Source organism: Parasteatoda tepidariorum, chromosome 6, assembly GCF_043381705.1.
Source record: "Parasteatoda tepidariorum isolate YZ-2023 chromosome 6, CAS_Ptep_4.0, whole genome shotgun sequence".
NCBI lineage: Eukaryota > Metazoa > Arthropoda > Arachnida > Araneae > Theridiidae > Parasteatoda > Parasteatoda tepidariorum.
The window spans coordinates 71,079,997-71,104,446 of NC_092209.1; the positions used below are offsets into that span (position 1 = coordinate 71,079,997).

The 24,450-nt window shown below is 32.7% G+C and overlaps 2 protein-coding genes across 2 annotated transcripts in view; one reads left to right on the top strand and one right to left on the bottom strand.

Moving 5' to 3' along the window:
- Positions 1-15,921, top strand: part of LOC107441543 (neurotactin) — an 87,437-nt gene extending 71,516 nt beyond the window's left edge. The window contains exons 4-9 of the mRNA XM_016054850.3: positions 625-1,510; positions 4,370-4,533; positions 5,526-5,674; positions 6,064-6,135; positions 7,675-7,856; positions 9,463-15,921. Coding sequence (XP_015910336.2) covers positions 625-1,510; positions 4,370-4,533; positions 5,526-5,674; positions 6,064-6,135; positions 7,675-7,856; positions 9,463-9,885 — 1,876 coding nt within the window. The 3' untranslated portion in view covers positions 9,886-15,921. The remainder of the gene's footprint in view (positions 1-624; positions 1,511-4,369; positions 4,534-5,525; positions 5,675-6,063; positions 6,136-7,674; positions 7,857-9,462) is intronic.
- Positions 15,922-16,616: 695 nt separating this feature from the next.
- Positions 16,617-21,476, bottom strand: LOC107441542 (uncharacterized). Its single transcript, XM_016054849.3, has 2 exons — positions 21,349-21,476; positions 16,617-18,388 (listed from the first exon to the last, which is right to left on the bottom strand). The coding sequence occupies exons 1-2, from the start codon at positions 21,352-21,354 to the stop codon at positions 16,754-16,756; spliced, it is 1,641 nt and encodes a 546-aa protein (XP_015910335.2). The 5' UTR covers positions 21,355-21,476; the 3' UTR covers positions 16,617-16,753.
- Between the last annotated feature and the right edge of the window lie 2,974 nt (positions 21,477-24,450).

The following is a 24,450-nucleotide window of genomic DNA, read 5'->3' on the forward strand; positions in this document are numbered from 1 at the left end:
CGAGGGGGTAGCGTGGCAGCACGAATTTGGTTTTCCAAGTAGGACCACAAATGCTCTATTGAATTAAGGTCAAGTGAATTTGGGGGCCAAAACATGACTTGAAAGTCACTGGAATGTTCCTCAACGATTCGACCCTTATGACATGGTGCATTATCCTGTTGATAAACACCATCCCCCGCAGGAAAAACTGTTGCCATGAATGGGTGAACCTGGTCTGCAACTATGTTCAAGTAGCTTGCAGACGTCAGGGATTGTTCTATGAAGATTATGGGTCCTAATGTGCCCATGAAAACATTATTCCTGGGCAAGAAACCATGAAAACCTGGGCGAGCCCATTGTTATAGATGGAGGGTGATCATAATGTAATGGCTCTTCGGTGTATATATTACACTTGTGTAAGGGTGCTTAAAACTAAACTTTTTCGTGTGATGTTTTAATTTTGTTTTCAAGAGCTGGTTAGCTCTTGTTTTCGAAAGTCTTATTCATAATTTAAACACCATTAGGACCAATAATAACAGTGGGAAAGTGTTTCAATATTTAAAACTTGCATGAATAATTATTCTTATGTTTGAATTTATTTGGTTTTCGTATCTTTTGACTGATTAAAAATAAATTTCCTTGCAGACTTTTTAAAAGAGGTCCAGAGAACAAACAAGATGTTGAAGCAGGTACTGAACTCCTATCAAAAGATGGAAAAGCAGAGATTAAAGCTGGAGAAGAAGGTAAGAACGGCAAAGCCGGAAGTAATACAGACGTCGCAGTTGCCGTAACAGATGGCAAAGAAGAGGAAGGAGAAGAGGCCAAAGCAGCCAAAAGCAAAGAAGCCGACCAAAAACGTGGATACTGGCAAAAAGTAGCCATCAGCCTCGTCTGCATCGTAATTGTCTTGGTTATCGTTAGCGTGGTATCTGTCATCACCAGCTCAGGTCATTCCAACAGAGGACCCCTTGGAGAACCCGTTGCTGTCACTGAATGTGGACCTGTCAGAGGATATAAACAAGATGATATGTATATCTTCAAAGGTGTTCCATACGCTTTACCACCAATTGGAGAACTTCGGTGGAAGCCACCCATGAAAGCCTCTACTCTGAACGAATGTTGGACCGGGACATATGAAGCATACAATTCAAGCGCAATATGCTACCAGAAACCGATTCCCGGACTTAATTTGGAAATGAGCGAAGACTGCCTTTATTTAGATATCATTACACCGAGTTTATCCCCCCCTATCTTGAGGCCAGTGGTCGTTTACATTCCGGGTGACCATCCAGTAAAGGGCTTCACAGCTGATGATATCAAATGGCGACCAACGACATCCGTTGCTGATTCTAAAGATGTCACATTCGTCACTCTGAATTACCGTACGAATGTGTTCGGATTTTTGGTATCGGATCTGTTAACGAATAGAATGCGACCCCCTACATCCGGGAACTATGGAATTATGGACATGATTGCAGCTTTGAAATGGGTGCAGAGGAATATTCGAAGCTTTGGTGGTGATCCTAATAGGGTATGTAATTTATTTTAATTTTGATATATTCTACACTCTCATGAAAATCAGTTCAACGTCGAAATTTAATATCAGTATCTTGAGCAATAAGCAATAATGCAGTGCAAATTTTCTACAATCTTAATAAGGCGAATTGTCCCGCAGTGGACTGATCGTAAAGACACGGTTCCCAGTAGAACACCGAAGTGAAGCATCACTGGCTGCGGTCAGTTGGGCGGGTGGGTGATCTCTTTGATCAACCTGCGTAGGGACCAGAGGTGCACGGTATTGGTCCTCGTTAAACTGTTCTACCGTAAAATGCTCGACTTCGCGAGCAGGTCGTTGGGTTGCCAAGGAAGTGAAACCATCCCCTCTGCAGAGGATCAAAATTGTGATGACTTGACTTCGAATCATCCTCGGGGATGCTTCCCAGACAGTTGCCAATAGCCCATTGTGCAGCTCTAGAGCGACGTAAATTGAATACCTACCAACCTACCATAAGACGGATTCCGTCAATTAAATTTTCTAAAATAAGGCGTAATTTTCACATTAATTTATAATTAATTTAGTTAGTTAGTTATGTGGTTTGACTTCACGTCGTATTAAGGTAAAGATATATGAATTTTGCATAGAGTTTGTCTTACGTAACCGTAGCGCTAACCATATTTTCTACCCTATAGCGACATTGTGATTTGTAGGGAGAGTTTCGCACATGCGCTGTGAAGCTCAATTTGCACTAACATTCGAGTAGCGGATAACTTTAACCCTTTGTAAAATATCTCTTTCCGAGAGGCTTTGCCTAGCTTTGTTTTACGCTAACCTAATTTTCCTACCTCTTAGCGATATTGCGAAGTTGAGAAAAAATGTCATTCACACGCTGCATTAGTGGAAAACCGTAACGCTATGCAAAATCTCTCTATTTTTGTTTAACAAGATCCGAAATTTCTAATCTTCGTATTGCTGAAAGAAATCTTTCAACCACTATAGAATAAAGTAACAAAAATTGACATGTTATGGCATAATACTCATAGCCAATAGTATTTGTATTATTAGAAAATTGGTCGAGTCGCAAAAAATTAAATTAAGCCATTAAATGAAGTCATCTCTGCTTTAAATTTTGCTTAAAATAGATGGTTTCGTTGCTGCACTTCTTCTTAAGCATGATTTTTACTCAAGTGTGATTTTAAATTTTCTTTTTTTCTGATTTGGATTCAAAGTTACAAAAATAAATATTTTGTTTTATAACCCCAATAATACCCCCAGTATAAGTGTTGAACAGCTGCGCCATTTTTGGTTTGCTACTATCAATGTTCAACTCTGTAGTTTTGAGCCCAACCCAGAAGGCAAGGGAGCTCCTGGATCAAAGATTGGGATAGCATTGCCAGATTTCGTAGAGGGATTTTTGAGGGAACTACGTCTCATTTACGTAACATGTAAATGTCCTAAGCTGATCCTGAGGATTCTAACCCATAATCCGTCTACCACTAAGAATATTTTACGTCACTGTAAATACTATGACGTAACTGTGGTCAGTGCTAAGTTCGGAAGCAGAATTGGTATTTATACCAGCATTCTGAATTCAAAACTGGGTCGATTGAGAGGTGAGTGCTCTATCTCCGAGCCACCGCAACTCAAATTAATAAATTACATTCTTTATCATGGGTATTACGAATCTCGCTCATTTGGGCTTCATCAAAAACAGTTTCAAAGAAAATAATAAAAGTCTCATTCATATCTTATGATGAGAAAAAAATTTAATGGATTTTTTGTATACAGTTAGTATGATTTCTAGATCATTGGTTCCCCAAATTTTTTTTTTCAATTCAACCTTCTTTCGACGGAACCTCGACTTCGTAAATAAAGTTTATTAAGGTAATTGTGAACTTCATAACCTACAGAAGACTATTTTTTAAATATTTAATTAGATGGATAAAGATTTGTCATTGTTTTACCGTTAATAATCTTAAACTAACGCATGTGAGACCTGGACAATGACCCGTGGAGATGAAAATATGATAGCTAGATTTGAGAGAAAAATAGTGCGAAGCATTTTTGGTGGAATAAGTAAGAACGGTACCTGGTTTAGAAGATCAAACACGGATCTTTACAAAGCATATAAAGAACCTGATGTCATTAAATTTATCAAAATTCAAAGAATTAAATGGGCAGGCCACATTATAAGAATGGAGGATAGCAGGACAACCAAAAAAGTTTTCTGTACCAGGCCAACAGGTACAAGAAAAAGAGGACGATCAAACCTAAGATTATTAGACTGCCTTGAATAAACTGGAGAACCTTGGCTAAGGGAAGAATGTCTTGGCATAGGCTTGTTGAGAAGGCCAAGGCCCATCCTGGGCTGTCGTGCCAATGAGAGGAAGAAGAATCTTAAACTAGGTTTTATAACCACAGTTAAATTTGTAGTCCTTATTCTGTATCTAGTAAATTTATTATGATTTGAAAAGCTGGATAGGAAATACTAAATGCAATATTTTATAAATGCTTGCTCTTTTTTTATAAGTTGTTCAATATGTTATTAGAAATTTTATATGTTCATCTAAAAAATGCTATTTCTGTTTCATAGGCATTTTACTTGAAATAATTTTACAAAGGCAACCGGAAGTCGAATAATCGAAGATTATATCGAAGTATCGATATATATAATCGAAGGTTTAACAACTCATCATAAAAAGTCATGGAACCCCTTTTAGACTTCCACGTAACCTTAGGGCCCCGCGGAACACCATTTGGGAACCGCTACTCTAAATGACTTGAAAAATTTTATTGTTTTTTATCGTATTAATATCATCAAATTCGCTTAATAGTATTGCTTATTAAATAGTTCCAATGTATTTAAACTGCAATTGGTCTGAAATATTTTAGGTAACTGTATTGGCTCATGGTGGTGGTGCTACTGCTGGCTTAGCTCTTTTATCATCAAAGAAAACCTCAGGTCTTTTCCACCAAATGTGGCTTACTGCTCCATCAGCCAAGTTTAGCAATAAGACACTGACAGACATTTCTTCCGATAACTCGGCTCTTCTAACGTAAGTCGTATTTTGTGTTAAATTCTGCAAAATTTAAGAAATCATTATGAGAAAAATGGAAGGAGATAGAAATGTACGATCCGCTGCATTATGCTTAGGAAACCAACTTTGTTTTTCGAAATTAATTACAAATTTCGTCAACAATGACGCTGTTGACAATATATAAAACGAAATTTTCAGCTATTTGTCAGACGATTCCAACAGAAAAATATTTGCACATGCATCTGTGTGTCTTTAGATGGCCTCATATTGTTGATTTTTTTTTTAAAGAAATGGTTTTTAGCAGCGCCATCTGATAACGAACTTTGTAACTGATTTCAAAACCTGGTGAGGATAGATATCGTTTCCTGAGTAGAACATTGCAAGCTGTACATTTCTATGTTGTTCTGTTTAAGCGTTATTTATTCACATTCTGTATATTCATTTGAAGAATCTGTGTGACATTTAAACAACTTGTTCAATCATATACGATAGTATTTAAACTGTGTAAATGAATCTTCTGTCAGCACTGCTGCCAGTTGCTATCCTTGGCTGTCTCAAGCAATCTACATTTTCTTTTTATATTTTAATCGCTTTTTTTTAATGTTTTTGTTTAAAAAAGGAGATTAAAAATTTTTTAAAAGCTCAGCGAAAGTAAAGAAATTTTATAAATTGGTTCATTTCGCACATTTTAACGAAATTAATAAAAATAATTATTTTGCTGAATATTTTGATATCTTCTCATATAATTATGCGAATTCATTAAATATATTCATATGCATTAAGTATCTAAAAAAAAAATTATAGAGTACAAGAGTAAAATCAGAGGACGTTCGAATTTTTGCTTATCATAAAAATAAACCTATAAATAAATGATCGAAATAAGAATCCGGTAACTAACTTTTTTTTTTAAATAAAATAATTCCTGAATAGTAATCAATATTTTATGTCCGGTTTTGATTGACTATTAATATAATTTGAAAGAAATTAAAGGATATTTCATATTTTTACAGGAAATTAAAATGTGATTCCCTGTCATGTTTATATAATAAAACTGCTGATGAAATCCTAGCAGCAGTTCCTGGCTTTTGGGCAGCTGATTGGTCCCATGATTTACCAAGCTCCGAAGAGGAACTCAGTCCTGAAATGGTTGTTGTTGATGGTGAGTAGCATGTGTTTACAATTATTACATAGAATGCCCTGTAATAATTATCACCCTTGTTGCGCAGTTTATATAATCTTCCTCAATAGGTCAGAAATATTATAGTGGTGGCAAATCAATATTTAAATGAGAAAAAGTAAAATATAATGAAAATCCAACAAATCATTTTAAAGGTGGGATTACCTTCAAAGTTGACATGAAAAAAGCTTTATACTATAAAGCTGTTTAATTTGCTACGGAATTTCTTTTTCAGATTGGAAAGAAAAGGTTTTACTTTGCAAGCATTTGTTTGATTGACAAACTTTTTCAAAATTATGTTATTATTTTAAATTTCAGAAGAGTAATTTTAAACTAATAAAATATCTGAAATATTATGCTTTATTTTTCAGGTGATGTCCTTTACAATACACCTTTCCATATGTGGAAGGAAGGAGATATTCTTCAAGTACCTGTCGTAATTGGTAAGAAATTTAAAATATCTTAGTTGTCATTTCATTTAAAATTGATTTATCCTACATTATATTCTTATCATTTATTTATTTTCTTCTTATCTTATTTATTCTGAAACTTTATTTAAATTTGAAACTTAATGGGTTTTGTAATTTTTTCTTGATTTTATTTTACTTAAAATCGTTTTAATTTTACATGTTAATTCTAATAAAATGCATATTTTGGCTTACATGTCTCAAGAAAGTTTTAAGCTGAATTATGCAGGGTGTACTGCAATAACCACCCTTGATATAGAAGTAGTAGTACTTAATTTACATCGCACTAGAGCTGCACTATGGGGTATTCGCGACAGTCTGGGAAACATCCCTTATGATAATCAGAAGACATAACAGCACAATTTTGATAATCGGAGGAGGCTTTCCACTTTGGTAGCCCAATGACCTTTTGTGCGAAGTCGAATCCTTTAGGCTAGAACAGTTTAACGAGGACTTATACCTTCGGTTCCTTTACAGGCTAATCAAATATGTCACTTACCCACTTGCTGACCAACGTCAGTGATGTTCGACCTCGATGTTCTTTTGGCAACCGTGTCTTTACGACTAGTCCGTTATAAGACCCTCTGAAAACTAAACCTAGTGGCGCAACAGCCCATAGAAGGCCAAGGCCTACTGTGTCCATTGCAGTTTTCTTGTCCTTTGTCTCTGGGTTGCAGTATCAGATGTTTCAGTTAGGTGGTCAGCCGAACACGCGGAAACCCTAGTGTTTAGTCCCAGAGCATGCTTGGTACTCATTTTATGGACCCACTGAAGGGATGAAAGGCTGACTCAACCTTGCCCAGCACAAAAATAGAACCCAAGTTTAAGATCCCCTCTAAATATATATATTTTTAGAATCCTTTTCAATAATTGTGTCAAAAAAGTATACATTAAGCAACTTAAGCAAGTTTTAAAAAAATATGCTCTTAAATTTGTATGAATCTTTACGGAAGAAGGGAGAACTGAAACCTGTTTGATTGTCTTTGGAAACACAGAGGATTTAAAAGACTGTTAGAAGAGAAATACCCCAAGTTTATTCAGACAATCAAACTAGATCAATTATTTTTCATCCCATCAAAAGATATCCCTCGCTTAAATATTAATGTGTGACCCCTTATCTGTTTACCTTTTTAAAATTTATTTTTAACTTCTTAAATTATATATTAAGAGAGGTAATTACAGAACACCTTATACATAAACATAGTGGTATTATGCATGATATTTTTATGTTATTTTAAAGAGTGTTATTTTAACCATTTCCCTTTTGGTGTATCTTGTTCTTGTATTTATCATTGTTCATTTGTGTTACTTTGTACTTGTATGTAATTACCATTGTCCTTTTGTAGTATCTTGTTCTTTTGTATATTTATTGTTGTTTTTCTATATATTCTTGTTTTTGTTTATATTTATCATTGTTTTTATGGATTATCTTATTCTTGTACATATTTATCACTGTTTTTGTGTATTATCTTGTTCTTCTATACATTTATCATTGTTTTTATGTGTTACTAATAGGGGCTACTGCACAAGAGTCTGGATCTTCAAAAATGATTCACGATTTAGACAGATGGACGTGGACTGACTTTAGCGATTATGTCAGTGAGAAATTGGAGACAATCAGTGATAACAGAACTGTAACTGCTTTACAGTACTACATTCAAAATGATACAACTCCTCAACAACAATTCCATTCCATGGTAAGTAAAAATATTTCACAGTATCTGCTTCAAAATAAACAGTGCGGAAGGTATACACCAAAAAGTATAAACTTCTATCATTCGCAAAAAGTTCAATGGTTACAAAAACAAGGATTGAAGTTTGTAGCTTAAAAAGTCCTGTAAGAAATTTTGAGATGAGAATCTCTTGAAAATCATGCATCATGAGTTCCTGGACAGGATCTCATGTAAAATTGCGCAGAATTAAAAATTGAATAAACTTACTAAATTACTTCCTGGCTCTTGGACTTTAAAGTCTTTTACAGTTCTGAAACTCCATCATTCTGGTCTCTTTCCATCGTCGTGGGAGTGTTATTTATGCTGCCAATAACACTTATATTTTAACTTTAAAATTAGATTTAAACTTTAAAATCAAGCAAGAACTTTTGTAACCACCTGATGTTTGGACCCATGCCCAAGAGTTCGTGGGTTCGATACCTACCGGCCGAAGACTCCCCGTGTAGTAAATGGTGACTCATGCACATTTAATCCGTAGAGTTGCAAAGTCCACCATGTTTCCATAACAAATCAATTCCTCTGGGGGTACTGATACAGGAGTTTCCTTGTCTTCTGGAATGGTTCAAAATTACAGGGCTACGAAGTTGAACATTAGTAGTCGTAAACCCATAAAATTTGGTCGTCTGTTCAACGACGGATATAATACAAAATAAAAAGAGAAAATCTAATAGAGTTAATAACTTTANCGTGGACTGACTTTAGCGATTATGTCAGTGAGAAATTGGAGACAATCAGTGATAACAGAACTGTAACTGCTTTACAGTACTACATTCAAAATGATACAACTCCTCAGCAACAATTCCATTCCATGGTAAGTAAAAATATCTCCCAGTATCTGTTTTAAAATAAACAGCGTGGAATGTATGCACCAAAAAGTATAAACTTCTATCATTCACAAAAAGTTCAATCGTTACAAAAACAAGGATTGAAGTCTGTAGCTTAAAAAGTCCAGTATGCACACTGTAAGAAATTTTGAGATGAGAATCTCTTGAAAATCATGCATCATGAGTTCCTGACAGGATTTCATGTAAAATTGCGCAGAATTAAAAATTGAATAAACTTACTTAATTACTTCCTGGCTCTTTGACTTTAAAGTCTTTTACAGTTCTGAAGCTCCATCATTCTGGGGCCCTTTTCATCTTCACGGGAGTGTTATTTATGCCGCCAATAACACTTATATTTTAACTTTAAAATTAGGCTTAAACTTTAAAATCAGGCAAGAACTTTTGCAACCACCTGATGTTTGGACCCATGCCCAAAAATTTGTGGGTTTGATCCCTGCCGGCTGAAGACTCCTCGTTTAGTAAATGGTGACTGATGCACATTAGATCTGTCGAGTCGCAATGTCCTCCATGTTCCTATAGCAAATCAATGCCCCTGGGGGTACTGATCCCAGAGTTTCCTTGTCTTCTGGATTGGTTTGAAATTACAGGGCTACCGAGTTGAACATTAGTAGTCGTAAACCCATAAAATTTGGTCGGCTGTGCAACGACGGATATAATACAAAATAAAAAACATTAACAAAGTAATTTTGCCTAATATATTTATTTATTCTGTAAACCTGTTACAGGTCTCTGATGTCAGAACAATTTGTCCTCTTGAGAGGTTAAATGAAGCTCTCAATGACGCTTTGGATACAGATTCCTATTGGTACCTAGTGGATTACATTCCCAGTTCACCAATTCAATTCTCCAATGAGAGCGCCGCTGTTCGACTCGCCGTTCATGGCTTAGACATCGCTGCCATATTTGGTATTATGGATAACTACATTGACACTATGTCACCTTCAGATCTCACTTTCCAGAAAAATATGCAAGACTTATTCTACAGTTTCATTTCCACTACTAAACCTGAGATTAAAGGTGAACGTCTTATGGCGTCTAATTTTATTAACATGATTGGAGAAGCTGTTCGCAGCCGGATGACACCATATGACAATTGCTATGTTTGGAATAATGATATATTTTACCCTACCTACGCAAAAATGAACTAATTCGATTGGATGAAATAAAAGATCTGTAAACGGTAGTGCAAGCTTTATTGAATCAATTAAGCACTACATGGTGAATGTTTACTAGAAAAAAAAACTGATGTTTCAAATTCCATTGTTTTTTATGTTTAAGGATCATTTATGATCGAAATGACAAGGTTTGAAATAGAAACAGCTTTGGTGTGGAATATTATAAAATTATTTTCGCTTAAGTTGGAACATTTAATCCTCATAAATTTAAATATTTCCGATTTTTTTATCAATAATGAGAAGTTTTGTTTCAAGCTGATTTATGCTTTAATTGATATTTCCTATTTTTAAAAAAGGATATGTCTAACAAGCATTACAAATTATACTTAAATCAAATCATTTAATGCAAGAAAATGGAATCAAGTCTAATTTTCATCTATGTATTTAGTCAAGGTATAAAATTAAAATAAAAGCTATATCACAAGGTAATTAATTTTAAAAAAAAATTATTAATGTATTTAACGTTGCAGTTTTGTTTCAAGTAATCCAGGAAAAAATTCACTGGGATTTAATAACTTGATTCCTTAAAGATGAAACAGGAAAACTGTGATAACACTTTTCAACTATTGGTATTATGAAGTATTGCTCAGATGTTATTCATGTTTCAGTTTCATTTAAATGATGTAATGTGTATTGATGTTTGTCTTTTTTTTCTTCCTAAATCATATTCACCATTTTCCCTAATTCATATTCACCAGTGTTTTCAACTGAGAGAACCAAATATTTTTCATTGTATAAATAAAACAAATATTAAAAAGTATTTATTATTTAAGGCGCTTACTAAATTGCTTTTACTCAAGACTGAATTTGCATTTATATACAAAAAGTACTTATGTTTATTAGATTTATGTATCATCAAATATTTTTTGTATATAATTTCTTTGTAACATTGTTTTTTTTATATAATTATTTTAGTATATGATTTATTTTTAAATTTTGTATTTTATCTCATATTTTATTATACTAGGAACTTGTTGTGATTAATACATATCAGAATTGATGTTTTTAAAGCTTAATTCATTTTATCATTCTATATTTCTTTTTTTTTAATTATCATTGCTTGTATAAGATTTATTTTTATTTTTTGCTTCTCAAATTAAATTATGATTAGTGATTTTAAGATTTGTAAATTAAACAGGAACAAGCATTTAAAATCAATCTTTCAAAATCTATTTTTCAAAAAAAAAAAATTATTGCAGTTTTCTATACAAAATGTAAAATAAACTACAATTTTTAATGAGACTGATATTTACAATTTGTATGTGACACGTTTGTAGAATTTTACTACGACCAATATTCATTGAAATTATTCATCAGTTATTTAATTCACTGTTGATCAAAAACATATTTTATATTATTGCAAATTTCATATGCAATTAAATATTTATGCTGTTTTTAAACCGTTTTAAAGTAATAGGTTTCTGTGCTTGAAATAACTTCTACCTTGCGAAATTTTCTTATAACAAAGTCGATTAGTAATCCAAGCTAAATTATGAGTGATTTAATGCTAATTACTCTGCATTAATTATTAAAGAAATGTGTACTTTGTGCTGCCCAGTTCTTATAGCAAAGTGCATGCTGGATCTAATAAATTTAATGTTTCAATACAAAATATATTGCTTGTATCTGAAGTAAAAAATAAATAAATATAACCCAAAAAAATTAAGTCCAAGAAATAAAATAAAAAGTCCAAATTATATAGTTGTAAGAAAACACAAAAAAATTCTTATTACTTGTATGGATCCATAGGCAAGATTACATAGTTGTATGGAAATCCATAAATGAATTCATAGTTAAACTTTTAAGACTACTTAAATTGGTACATACATGAATGACCATTGGAATTCATAGTTTAAACAAGTTTAAACAAAATGAAGAAAGTATCGCAAGTTCCAATCCTCATCTTAATTCTAAATTTTATGAATCATCATATCATAATCTAAAATTAATAGTATATCTTTTACTCCTCTGGGACCAACCAGAATCGATTAGATAATGTTAATCTAAACTAAGGTTTAAACATAAATAACCTGTTTCAAAATGAATATGCTTAATTTATATGAGTTCCTTTTCTTTACAAGCGCATCTAAGTTTATGAGCGTCTTTCCCATTAGCCTGCACTATTAGCTGACCATGTTTAGGTCTATACTTATTATACATAATCAAACATGGCAAATAAAATAAAAATCTGAAAGCAAGAGTGTAAATATATATTGGATTTGAGTGCATTAAATTAAAGACGAAGACACGTTGTAGAGTAGCGAATAACGATGATGCTGTGATCTCAAAAGTGCTAGTTCATCGGTAAAGAGAATTCTGCAACATCCTGCTATAATTAGATGCAGTCTGGGAGATTTTTCATCTCGTTAAAAAATTTAATTTCTGAAAACTTTTTAAGCTGTTGCACTAATAAATTTGGGTTTCAATGCCCTTTGCTATGACATTTAAAAAGTGGATTAATGTACTTTCTATTTGCTCTTACAAGGCTTAATAAGGGTTGTAAATAATTGACACCGATTCCATTAAAAAAAATTGCTGCGCTTTTTAGCTAATTAAACAAAAACTGTTTATACGAAAGGTTATTCAACCGCTGCTATTAATATATATTCTTAGAATTTTTATCATAAATGATAGCGAAAAAATTAACATGTTGGATATGGCAAATTAATATTTAACATAGGAAGAAAACAAATAAAAATGTGACAAATCACTGTTGAAGAATAAAAAATTAAAAGTATCAAAACCTGTTTAATTGTTGGTTCAAACTTGTTTTGATACTTGTTTCGAGTAATTGGCATGTTTTGATATTTTTAATCCATCGGTTCTTTAATAGTGATTCTTTAGATTTCGCCATCATTTTCGTTTTTCTAGCTTAAATATTCATTTGTGGCCCATAATGTCAATATTTGTTTTACTTAACTTTGACAGGGGCTCTATAAATATGTATAAATATTATTACATCAGGCACATTATGAGATAATGTGCATTAGTTCCACTTCCTTCTGGGTTTTTTTCATCCTTAAAATGTGCAAATTCAAATAAAGGAAATAACTTATTAACCTTTTCGGCAGAGAATCATAGCAATTCATCTCTAACTAACCCTAAAATTATGTTAATTTTTCCTATATACAATCACTTGTTAGCATAGCATAATGTTGACAATTATTCGTTTTTAGTTTTTCTTTTGTTAATGAAAAGAACAAATTCTTTACCAAACAGTCTGTATCTAATTCACAGGAGAGGCTAATACTAGAATCCTGCACTGTAAAGAATGTTCCGTTAAATGCCAGGAAAAGTGTGCACGTTATGATTTTTGTTTTCTAAACACTGTTTATCTTATAGTATAAGTGTTATAATGTTTAGTGTACGTGTTTAGTAATGCATATTTCTCTATGTGTATTTTTAAAGTTATCGTTGCAGTTTTTGTAGACTTTTTGTCTGCAAAATAATTTGTTTCATATATCAAGGGTAAGATTTATATTTATCACCGATTCGCAGACTAATGATCTGAAGTCAACAATTTTTGGATGATGATACTTTTATAAAATAAGACTTAGTTGCACCCAGTATTAGTATTTTATATTGTTCTTTAATTTTTTAAAGGCCACAATTCGGGCAATTTTTAACTTAAATGGTACATGCGTGTAGAACCGCTGTTAATAGCCTGTTATATATTACTTTAGCCATTGTTGGTATTTTATAGATTTGTGTTTCTAATTTTGTGTTATTTTTGAAATTTTTATTTAAGGCTGTTGTCTACTAATTTCAAATTTAAAGAAAAAAAATGAAAGAAATACGGTAGTTTCTGTAAGAAATATGTTTAAATTAATTTTCATTTTGTGACAGTTTTTTATTTCATTCAAAACCTGAAGTTAAAATTGGAAATTAGCTGTTTATAAATTCGTTTGTTTAAAGAAAAATATGTTATTTTTCTTAATTTCAAAGATTATTTTATTTAAAGTAAGGCACTAGAAAGCATTTTTAGAAGCTTAACATTTGAAAATATATCGAAATTCGAAAACGATTCTTATTTTATAAACGTTTATTGGAAAAAAAAGTGTGTTATTTTCCTTGATTTAAAATATTATATTTGTTTAAGATAAGGTATATTGAAAAATGTGAATTTTTTTTTCACTTTAAAAGATAACTTTTGAATAAAATTAAGAAGTCATTTTTGAAAAAATAATCTATATTAATGCAAACTAAAGTTTGGCAGCCAAAGATAGAAAACTACTCTGAAAGTCTGCTGTATTTAAATAAAAATTAATTGTTGTGAAAAATGTGTTATTTTTCTCAATTCAAAATATTCTAAAATAAAACAAAGCCTAATAATTTCTTACTCCAACAATTATTAAACTATTCAAAATTTAAAAGCCAAGATAATATTTTCTTATAGAAATTGTTGGTTAATTTCAAAATATCGAAATGTTTTTTCTATAATTTAAAATTAATAAGCAACAGCTTTAAATCTGGTAGAGAAATTTGCTTAAGACTTTTCATTTATAAAAAAAAATTCACCGCATATGGTGCTGTTTTGAAGAAAAAAACGTTTTACTTTTCTGCTGCATGGGTGCTTGTTTATACTAGTGTGAAACGTTTTTAATTCATCGCATTTTGTACTAGATTTCATAAAAAAGTGCTCAATTTTTACTCACTTTTAAATTGTTTGTTTTCTTTTTAGATATCAAAATACCTTTGTTGCTTGTAATATTCATCTCAGCTGAAATGAGATGTTTTACATAACACTTGTTACCCTTTTACAACTTTGTATTTTGACATTTATTGTGAAAACTGTTCATATCACTTTTTACAATCTCAAAAATGCAACAAAGTAGTATTTATTTAAAATTAAAGTTTCTTTTTAAATTAAAAATGTTTTGGTTACAAGAATTTAGTGTGAATTTTTATTGTAAATTAAAATGTATCTAAAAATTAAGATCATCGAACTATTCTTGTTCCATATCGGTTTTTAATTATTCAAGTATTATATGAAAGAGTATAAGTTCGAGAATTTTCTGATAAGCTATGCATAGCCTACTGATAACTTGTTAATTAACTGGGTTTCTGGCCGATTTTTACAGACCAAATACTTATGGGTGTGTTTTAAATCCTTTTAAACTAAATTAGTTTCCTTAAACGTTATTCAAGTAAAAATATTGGTATTTTTAATGTTAACTATTTCATACTGATTAACATTTAAAAGCTTTTGTTTCTAATCTTATTTCTAATTAATATTCAAAATATTTTTAAATTTTTTTTATTAATTATAAAAATTAATAATTTTAATGTGATTCCTAACACACCTATGTATATGTTATGAATTTTGAGTTTCTCTGTTAATAGTTTTATTAATTTTTTCTCCTCATGACTATAACAATCAATTTGTGATTACAATCCCAACTGCTAACACAATCGGAATTCAATTAACACGAAGTTCTTATTTATAAAATTGGTGTTTAAATCTGATTGATTTTTAAAAAAAATTTCTACATCTCATTTATTAGTACTTCATTGCATAGTTAGTTTTATGTAAATTTTCTAGACATAATTTTTTTTACGCAATCATACAAGCAAAAAATAACAATTTAACACTAATCTGTTTTACGAAATTAAGTTAGTTTAAAGTTCGAAATATTGATAACTTTTAATTTTAGTTTACACGAAAACAGTGAACTTCCAAAACTGGATTCTCAAAGTATATTAAAACCTGAAATTTGTGCTGACTGACTTTACTAAAGCTTTATACTTGTATTTTACTATTTACATTAACCTATAATGTGGTTCCATTGTGATTGTTTAGTGTTATTTACTTTTATGTTTTATTATCTGCCTCTTGATTCAAGGGGAGTATCATTGTTCAGAGTAATGTCATTCATAACTTAATCGATTAGTATCATTTTGTATTTGTAGTTCTTGAAACGATTACATGCGTTTATTTTTTATTCTTCATCCATGAAGGAATTTGTGCTTTGTGTCCGACATAAACAAAATAAACGTTTAAAACCCAGAGTGTTTGGTTTGTTTATTATCCATAGCTGAATTCCCTCTCTTTTCGTACAGAGTGAAACAAAACGGGGAAACTTTTGCATTCACTTTCAATTCTGCAATCGGCTTTTCTCAACTAGGTAGTTTTCTTAAACAGTTTTATCGAAGTTTTAAAAAGTTATATATAACAGCGGGTCGCATATATGTTGCGATAAATTCCTAGGATTAGATTCATCAAGATTAAAACTGCATGGGAACCCATATTCGAGAATGTCGTCATACGCCGCAAGGGGAGCTTCACGTATTATGAACTGTTTCTTCATGTACTTATGTACAGGTCATAATAGGAGAGCACCTCTAGCAGTGTACGACAGCATTTCCGGGCAATTTTAATCCTTACATGTGCTCTAACTCCCTTGGAAGTGTGTAGCAACATTTCATTGATCCAGTACCCCCAGAGGTCTTTGTTTTGGGAACATGGAGGATTTTGTGACCCAACAGAATCAACGTGCCCCAATCACCATTTACTACACGGGGAGTTTTCGGCTAACTGGATTCGAACTCCCGTCCTCAGGCCGTGAGTGCAGCGCCCTGCCACCCCAGGCTATCCCGATCCGGAAAAACTTTTTGTACCAGTTTAATACATTTTTACTTTCTTACATTATCTTGATCTTGATTCAAATCGAATTTTTAAAAAAAGGCATATTAAATATAACACATTTCTTGAATACATTTCTTTTTAATCTTTAAAGCTTTGAGTATTTATTACATTTACATATATTTTTTCCAGTAAGTTAATGGCAGAAAATATTCTTAAGTTTGAACTTCAGTGTTTTTAGAAAATCGTCTTATAAGTTTATACATAAATGAAATTATCTTTTATCTCATTATAAATTTCTTCGTCCCAAGGAATCGCTGGAAAAGTTTTGCCTCCGAAAAGTTCCACAGGTTGCTGTATTAATTCTGATAGCTTTTCAACACGTATCTCTTCCATTTTAGGTATATCTTCACCTTCTGATACCATTACTTCACGTTGAACATGGAAGGGGCTGTATTTTAAACTCTGAGGATAATTTTCAAGAACATTCGAAAAAGATACAGGTGTTGGCGAATCCACATATCCATTGTCACTAAATTTGATCGCGTTATCGTTGAAAGGAATTCTTTTAGTTTTTATAATTCCATTAAAACCCACATTCAAAGCTTTGATTTTATCTGGCATATTATTATTAGCCAAAGATGTGGTTAGTAGACTCCTGAAAAGATTGGGGTGTTCTTCCGGATTAAGGTTTACCGGTTTTAAAGGGTTTTTTTCGTTAAATTTTGGAAACAAACGTAGGAATACAACATTATTTTTAATTCTTGAACCGCTCTCGTGAGTCATTTCTTCCTCTGGCGTATTTTTATCGGGATTGTCATCAGGCCATTGGACAACTCTGTCATTTTCAGTAGAATCAATATCATCAAATAACTTGAAGATAATTCCGAATTTGCTTTCGTTGCCAGAGTTTTCCTCAGATAATGTTCTGTGAATGTTGACATCGATTGGTGCTTTTTTATCGATCTTATTGGCAGATGAATGGTCGACTATTTCAACATCGATATCATCCAAGAACGAGTCGATTTCTTTCTCCAACTCAACATTTTCTAATTCACCAAGCGCTGTGTTTAGAATGGATTCTGTTTCTTCTGTTTTTACGGTTGTTGCTGTGACACGGTTGTTGTTGGGTAGGGTTTCTATATGGCTTTCAGTAGTTGAGGGTTGACTGGGCCTGGTTAGGATGTATTTTCTGAATAAAGGTGCGGCTAAATATTTCTTACTCGAAGATTCTGTTGTTTTTACCGAATGTTCATCGTTCGTAATGTTTAATTTTGTTATACTGTCAAGATTTTGAGGACTGTTCTTGGTTCTTGGCACAAATCTTGACTCCCTATAAGGCATTTTAACTGGCATGATTCTTATAATCTCTGGAATCCCTTCCAGTTTAGGCATAGCCATCTCTTCTGGAAATAAAGAAGATTCATTTCGGCTTTTTATTATGTGGGCTAATGACTTTAAAGACTTTACAGAATTCGCCATTGGTATGACTACAAATTTGTGCGAAGCCTCGGATTTCCGGATTGTCTTTCTTAATCCATGATTATCTTGAATCTTAACATATGAATCTTTATTCACTAAGTTGTCTTTAATTATTGAGGAAAATTCGGATTCCCAATTACTGTTGGGTTCTACTGGTTTAATTAGTAACACTGCGCTGTAAGCTTTAGTTTTCTTCTTGGCATTCATTTTTGGCGGAAAAGAATCAATAGGCTGGCTTTTTTGGTGATTTTTGTCTGCAGTTGGATCATCAGCTAATGGAGGGGATTTGTGATTTAAGGCAATGTCATGTGGAACATCGATTGTGAAACTCATAGTAAAATCCGACTCAGCAAAGATGTTTGGCATAATAAAAAAGATTGTCCACAAAAGCGCAGCAAAAGATGATTTGACCTAGACAAAAATGAACAATAAGGTAATGTAAAAATGAATAAAGTTCGGAAAATCAAATTCGTTAGGCAAAAGCGTTACGTATGCGCTACGAAGCTTAAATTGCGTTAACGTTAAAGTTACTGGGAATCGTAACGCTTTGCGAAATTACTCTATTATCAACAAAGGAAACTGATGTGCATAATATTTTTTTCTTTCAGGTGTGACATAAACTAAATTATATTCTCCTTTTTATTATTCTTGAAAAACTCAGTTTAATCAAGATTATTTTTTCATTTCATTATAATTATTAATCGATTATGATCAAAATTAACCTTTTCCATCGTACCGAAGGTGTATTCTAAATCTTCAGCGGAGATTTCGGTTGAAATTGAACCAATTTTGGTCATTTCAAAATTCTGTGAATGCTAAGAGGTGGTCCCACATTAGATTGGCGGTTTTCAAATATTTATAACAGTAAAACGGTTAAAGTTAAACGAATCTAGCTGCAAATTCACGTGACAAGGTATAAACTTTATTCCTAGAGTTTTTAATTTTAGTACTTAAAGTTTGGGATAGATGGCACTTTCAGTTCCTTCTAGTGTTCTTTCCGTTATGATTGCTAATTTATTCCTTCGATTACAAGTGAATGCAGTTGATGGATATTTTGAAAGTATTGTAATTTTATTTTCCTTCATAAAAGATTACGCAAAGTTTTGATACGATTTTCAATTAATTTTCCAGATTTAAAGGACTTACTTTTTGTAGTGACATCTTATGGGAAAATTATTTAATCCAAAATCAATAACTTCAGAAATAAAATATAACCTTGTTACATGAATTTTGTTTTAACCTTAATTTATGAAAACTGTCAGACTATTGAAGGACATTCAACTCTCAACACACGGGCAAATCCCTTATTTAAGCCACTCTAACTCTCGGAACCTCGTAACACTTCCACGGATTGTTAAGATTCTGCAGAACACCATTTTGTGAAAGGTTTAAAAAGGTTCATTCACGATTTGAATTGAATAATGATGATGTTTCTGATCAATAAATCATTCGGAACCACTGATTTAATAGAAAATACAAAATGTCTACATTTGATTAATCAAAAAAAAACAATTTTTTTCGCCACACATAGATCAGAGAAAGTAAAAAGTTAGGACGTTAAAAGAAAATCCCTTTGTTACTCCGTCGTTTCAGATGATACTGCTCTTTGAAAAATAATTTTAACTGTAAAGAATAAAAATGAATATTAATAATAATTTAGCGGAAGAAATCGGTACCGTTCTTACAAGACTTTTTTTGACAAAAAAAAAAAACAAGCTCATTTCACAAAAAAATAAATAAATTCGCAAAATGTTGAAATAGGGGGAAAAATCGATTTATAAGTGTATGCACCATGGATGCTGAAGCTAGTCTCCATGGCATACACTTAAGTGCGGAAATAATTTATTCGACAGATTATAGGTATTGAGCAAATTAAAAGGAGTAATCTGTAGAAGTGCAAAAATAATTTCATTCCTCAAATTACCTAGATAATTTGCACATTCCCTATTCTTCAAGAGCACGACTGCCTTTTACTGCTTTATCATGATTAGCTACTGTGATTTTTCAATTACTTTTCTTGATTTAAAGGTTCTACTATTCGCAGCGCCATCTCTTGGTAACGAATAAATTAAATTAAATTGCATTTACGTCGCAATTTCAAAGTTTCCAATTTATGGCGACTTCTTTCCAATTGCTTGTTTTCAAGACACCTGAGCTGGTCTTGAAACTACCTACAGTAGAGACCGTCAAGTTGGAGGTTTTCCTCTGGCCTGAAATCCCATCGAATATTTAAAAGAAGTGATTTTAACAGCATAACTTTCTGGGTTTCACCAGACATGGTCAAGTCATCTTAATCTATTGCTCGGGATGACCTGTGTTATCTGTGGCTACCTTTAGAGCTTTTACATAACTCAAAGTTATATCTAGTTCGCCAACAGCCTCTCTCTTGCGCTGAGGCAATAATAGGCCTGAACATTCCCTATTATTATTCATTCGTTAAAAAGAAAACACGATATCTGCTAAAATAACAGTTACGTTTCAAATACTAAATGTGTGTTATTTATTAATTTGCGATATCTAAATAATACGGAACTAACTAATAGTAAACTATACGGAAGCCGTTAATGTGCATATCACTTAGGTAAATCTCGAAAAACTATTGTTTCTACACTTTATCTGCTGATTAGCTATTTACTGTGCACAATACTTAGGTAAATCTTGAAAAACTATTGTTTCTACACTTTATCTGCTGATTAGCTATTTACTGTGCACAATACTTAGGTAAATCTCGAAAAACTATTGTTTCTACACTTTATCTGCTGATTAGCTATTTACTGTGCACATTAAACGGCTTTCGAGCTTGAACAGGAACATAAATACTTCATTATACAAAAACGCTTTGCAGTTTATAAGGTTTTAATTGAGCACTAATTTTTCCTATCACCTGATAAACAGGGATGCTCATCCTTAATCAGTATTTTTAAAACTCTTAACAAAAATATATAAACATTAAGGATAACAAATTAACAATGTCGAAATCTGTCTGAGTAAAGCTAGATTGAAAGCATCAAAACATGTTTGATTGCCGAGGAACACAGAGGAGTTGAAATGCAATAACACCTCCAAATTTTATGAGACAAGCAAACCGAATTTGATATTTTTCATATCACCGTCGCCGTCTTCACTAGTGATTCGACAGTTTTCGTTTCTTCCTAACTCTACATATTAATTAGAGACCATTAATCCGTATGGTTTTTCGCCATTTTCATAAGTATTCAAAAAATATATAACCAGGAAGGTGATTACGGAGTACCCTACACAAAGAAATGAAAAAAAAATCAATATTTACGTTTTTTTTTGTACTATTACCGAGACTAAAGATACTGATTTTCAGTTTAAAATAAATAAATAAATCGAGTTATTATACGTACCTTCATATTGTTTGTTTGCAAAACTTAATAACGAACAAGAACTAAGTTCACGTCAACAACCAAGTCCACATTAAATTTAGAATGCTTATATCGATTCGCAAAACAAAACAGATATTTATTTAACCAAAATATTCTATGAATTCTTTCGAAATTGCAGAGGAATTTTGTTTTATTTTCAAATCGTGGAACAAAGAACAATCGAAAAATTAATGAATCACGATATTAAATTTTCTCAGAATTGATTGATTAACAAACGAAAAAAATAGTTAAAAAATTAAAACATTATCTTTAATTCTATCTGCATCACAGCTGTTCTGGCGGAAGTTATTTACAGAATAATGATTGAATTTTAAAATTTGTGCCCAGGTACAATTCTTTTTTTTCAATTTCAGAAACAGCACATTAAAATATGTTGTTCCCAAGGAAAATGAAAGATAATTTATCATTCATTATATGGCTGTTTTCGACAGCTCCATCGTCATATGAAGTGGTGCTTTTTTGCGAATAATTTACTATTTTTACAACTGCTATGATTTTGCAACAGCTACTCATGATTGTTAGGTCAAGTTTAGCCTATCTAAACTCAAAGCTGTCTATGCTTAGTTTGAAAATGGCGCAAAACGTCAATGTTAAAGAGACAGTTTTGAGAAAATAATAAGCGTTTGTGGATGAATCTTTTAATATTTAAAAACTTACTACGATGCTGCATTAATTACCTGGACTCGTAAAATTTAGCAAAAACTGAGAATATGGCGGAGATTTTAATCTAGGTGGAAAAATGTCGCCAAATTGGCAATTTTTCAAAAAGTTTAATAACTATTAAATTATTTGTCTGTCTTAAAGTCTAGATAATTCTTCCCTGCAAGATGATATAGACAGTTTAAAATCATTGTACTGCTTCAAAAAAAAAAAAAAAAAAAAGCACTTATACTGTGGCTTTTTTATTTTCCTTAGCGACAGAGCTTCAAAAAAACAATGTCAAGTTATTTTATATGAATCTATTATGTTTAGTATAGCTCAAAATCGCCACCAGGCACAAGGAGATAAAATTGTTTGACAGTCGCAATCTCTTAAGTTATTTATTATTTTTTTCACAAAAATGTACTTCCTGTGCAATTTTTAATAATAAATATGGAGCCATGGTGGCTCAGGGGACAGATCGCTCGCCTTCCAGACCCGGGTTCGATCTCAGCGATGACTGGTCGATACGAATTTTGCTCCCGGCTAGCACCGATCACAGTGCTGACAAAAAATATGCCCAGTGGTAGACGGATCATTGGTTAGAAACACCTTGCCGCCAGGCTGACCATGGGAGGTTTTCCTGGTTTCACTCTCCATGTAAAGCGAAAGTAATGCCATCAAAAAGTCTTCCACAAAGGCAAATTTATCCCCATACTTGATTCAGAAGTTCTCATGTCTTCTGAATTGGGTTCGAAATTACAAGGTTAAGGTGCTGAACTTTGGATATAGTAAACTCAAAATTGGGTGGGCTATTCAACAAAGGATATAAAATGATAAATATGGAGCTGTGGTGGCTCAGGTGACCCGGGCTCGAATCCCAGCGATGGCTGTTCGTTACGAACTTTGCTCCCGGCTCGCACCGACCACAGTGCTGACATGAAATATCCTTAGTGGTAGACGGATCATGCGTCAGAATTCCCCTGCCGCCAGGCTGACCGCGGAAGATTTTGTGATTTTCCTATGTTATACAAAATGCAGGTTAGTTTCATCAAAATGTCCTCTTCAAAGGCTAGTTTTTCCCAATGCGTGATCCTCGAGTTTCCTTGTCTTCTGGGTAGGGTTCCAAAACTAAAAGGTGACAGAGTTGAACCCGGGTAATCACAAACTCAAAATTAAGTCTGCTGTACAACAGCGGTTGGTTATAAAATAATAAACATGAAATTACTATGAATATTTCATAATATTCCTAATATTACTTTTGGCCCCACATGTTTCGTAAACTTTTACATTTGAGATGAACCTTGTCTACCATACTTTCAGGAAAGCTACAAAAGAGATGCCTAACATATCATTGATATTAAAAGATTTGTTAACGTTTAATTGAAGTGGCTTTTTTTTAAAGAAGCATGAAATGGTTACTTAGGCGGTTTTTGTCGTATACAGCGCAGTCAACTCTCGATATAACATCTTTCTTCCAAGCAAAAATGTGTGTAATAACGTGTAGTTAAAATGTGAAATCACAAAGCTACCATAAATATTTACTCATAAACTAAACTCAGTGGCGCGACAGCCCATAGAGGGCCAAGGCCTACTGTGCCCATCTCAGTTTTCTGGACCTTGGGCTCTGGGGTGCAGGAGCAGATGTTCCGGCCAGGTGGTCAGTCGAACGCGGAACCCCCAGTGTTTAGTTCCAAAACATGCTTGGTACTCATTTATCGACCCATCGAAGGGAGGAAAGGCTGAGTCAACCTTGCCCGGCCCGAGGATCGAACCTAGGACCTGTGGCACGGGAGCGCGAAGCGCTACCACTCAGCCACCGGGCGTCAATATTTACTCATAACTCAGATAATAATGTCACCTAGTATGGTCGTTCACCTCTTTCTTCATTTCAGAAGAATTCAAAAAGTATCACACTTAATACGTGATAACTTTAAAAAAATACAGGCTAAAAAAAAATTTTTTTTTTTTACTTTTGCTAAATCAAACGAAGTAATTGTTTTATGGAAACTTTTCGTTTTGAAAACAAAAGAAATTTTGACACTTTCAAAATAGTTTTCACAGGAATAATAAAGTAGATCTAAAATTAGGCTGCTATACTGGAATGAAATGGTTCAGTGCGGACGTTTTAAAAGGCGTTAAAATAAAAGTGCGGTCCTACGCTATTTTATGTATAGCTAGAATTTATGTATAGGTCGATATAATGGAGCGATCGTTATAATGGGAGGCTGTACTAAAGACTGTATTAATACACATATTTAAGTCCTAATTACATAAAAAGTAATGTGTATAATATATATTGAAACAGAGAACAATTTTAAAAAAATAGTGCGTGGAGTCCCTCCGCGCGGAAGAAGTTAAACTTCGCAACCTGCGACGTTAATTGTAGAAGAATCAGCAGTGGTCGAAGGATCACTAGTTCTA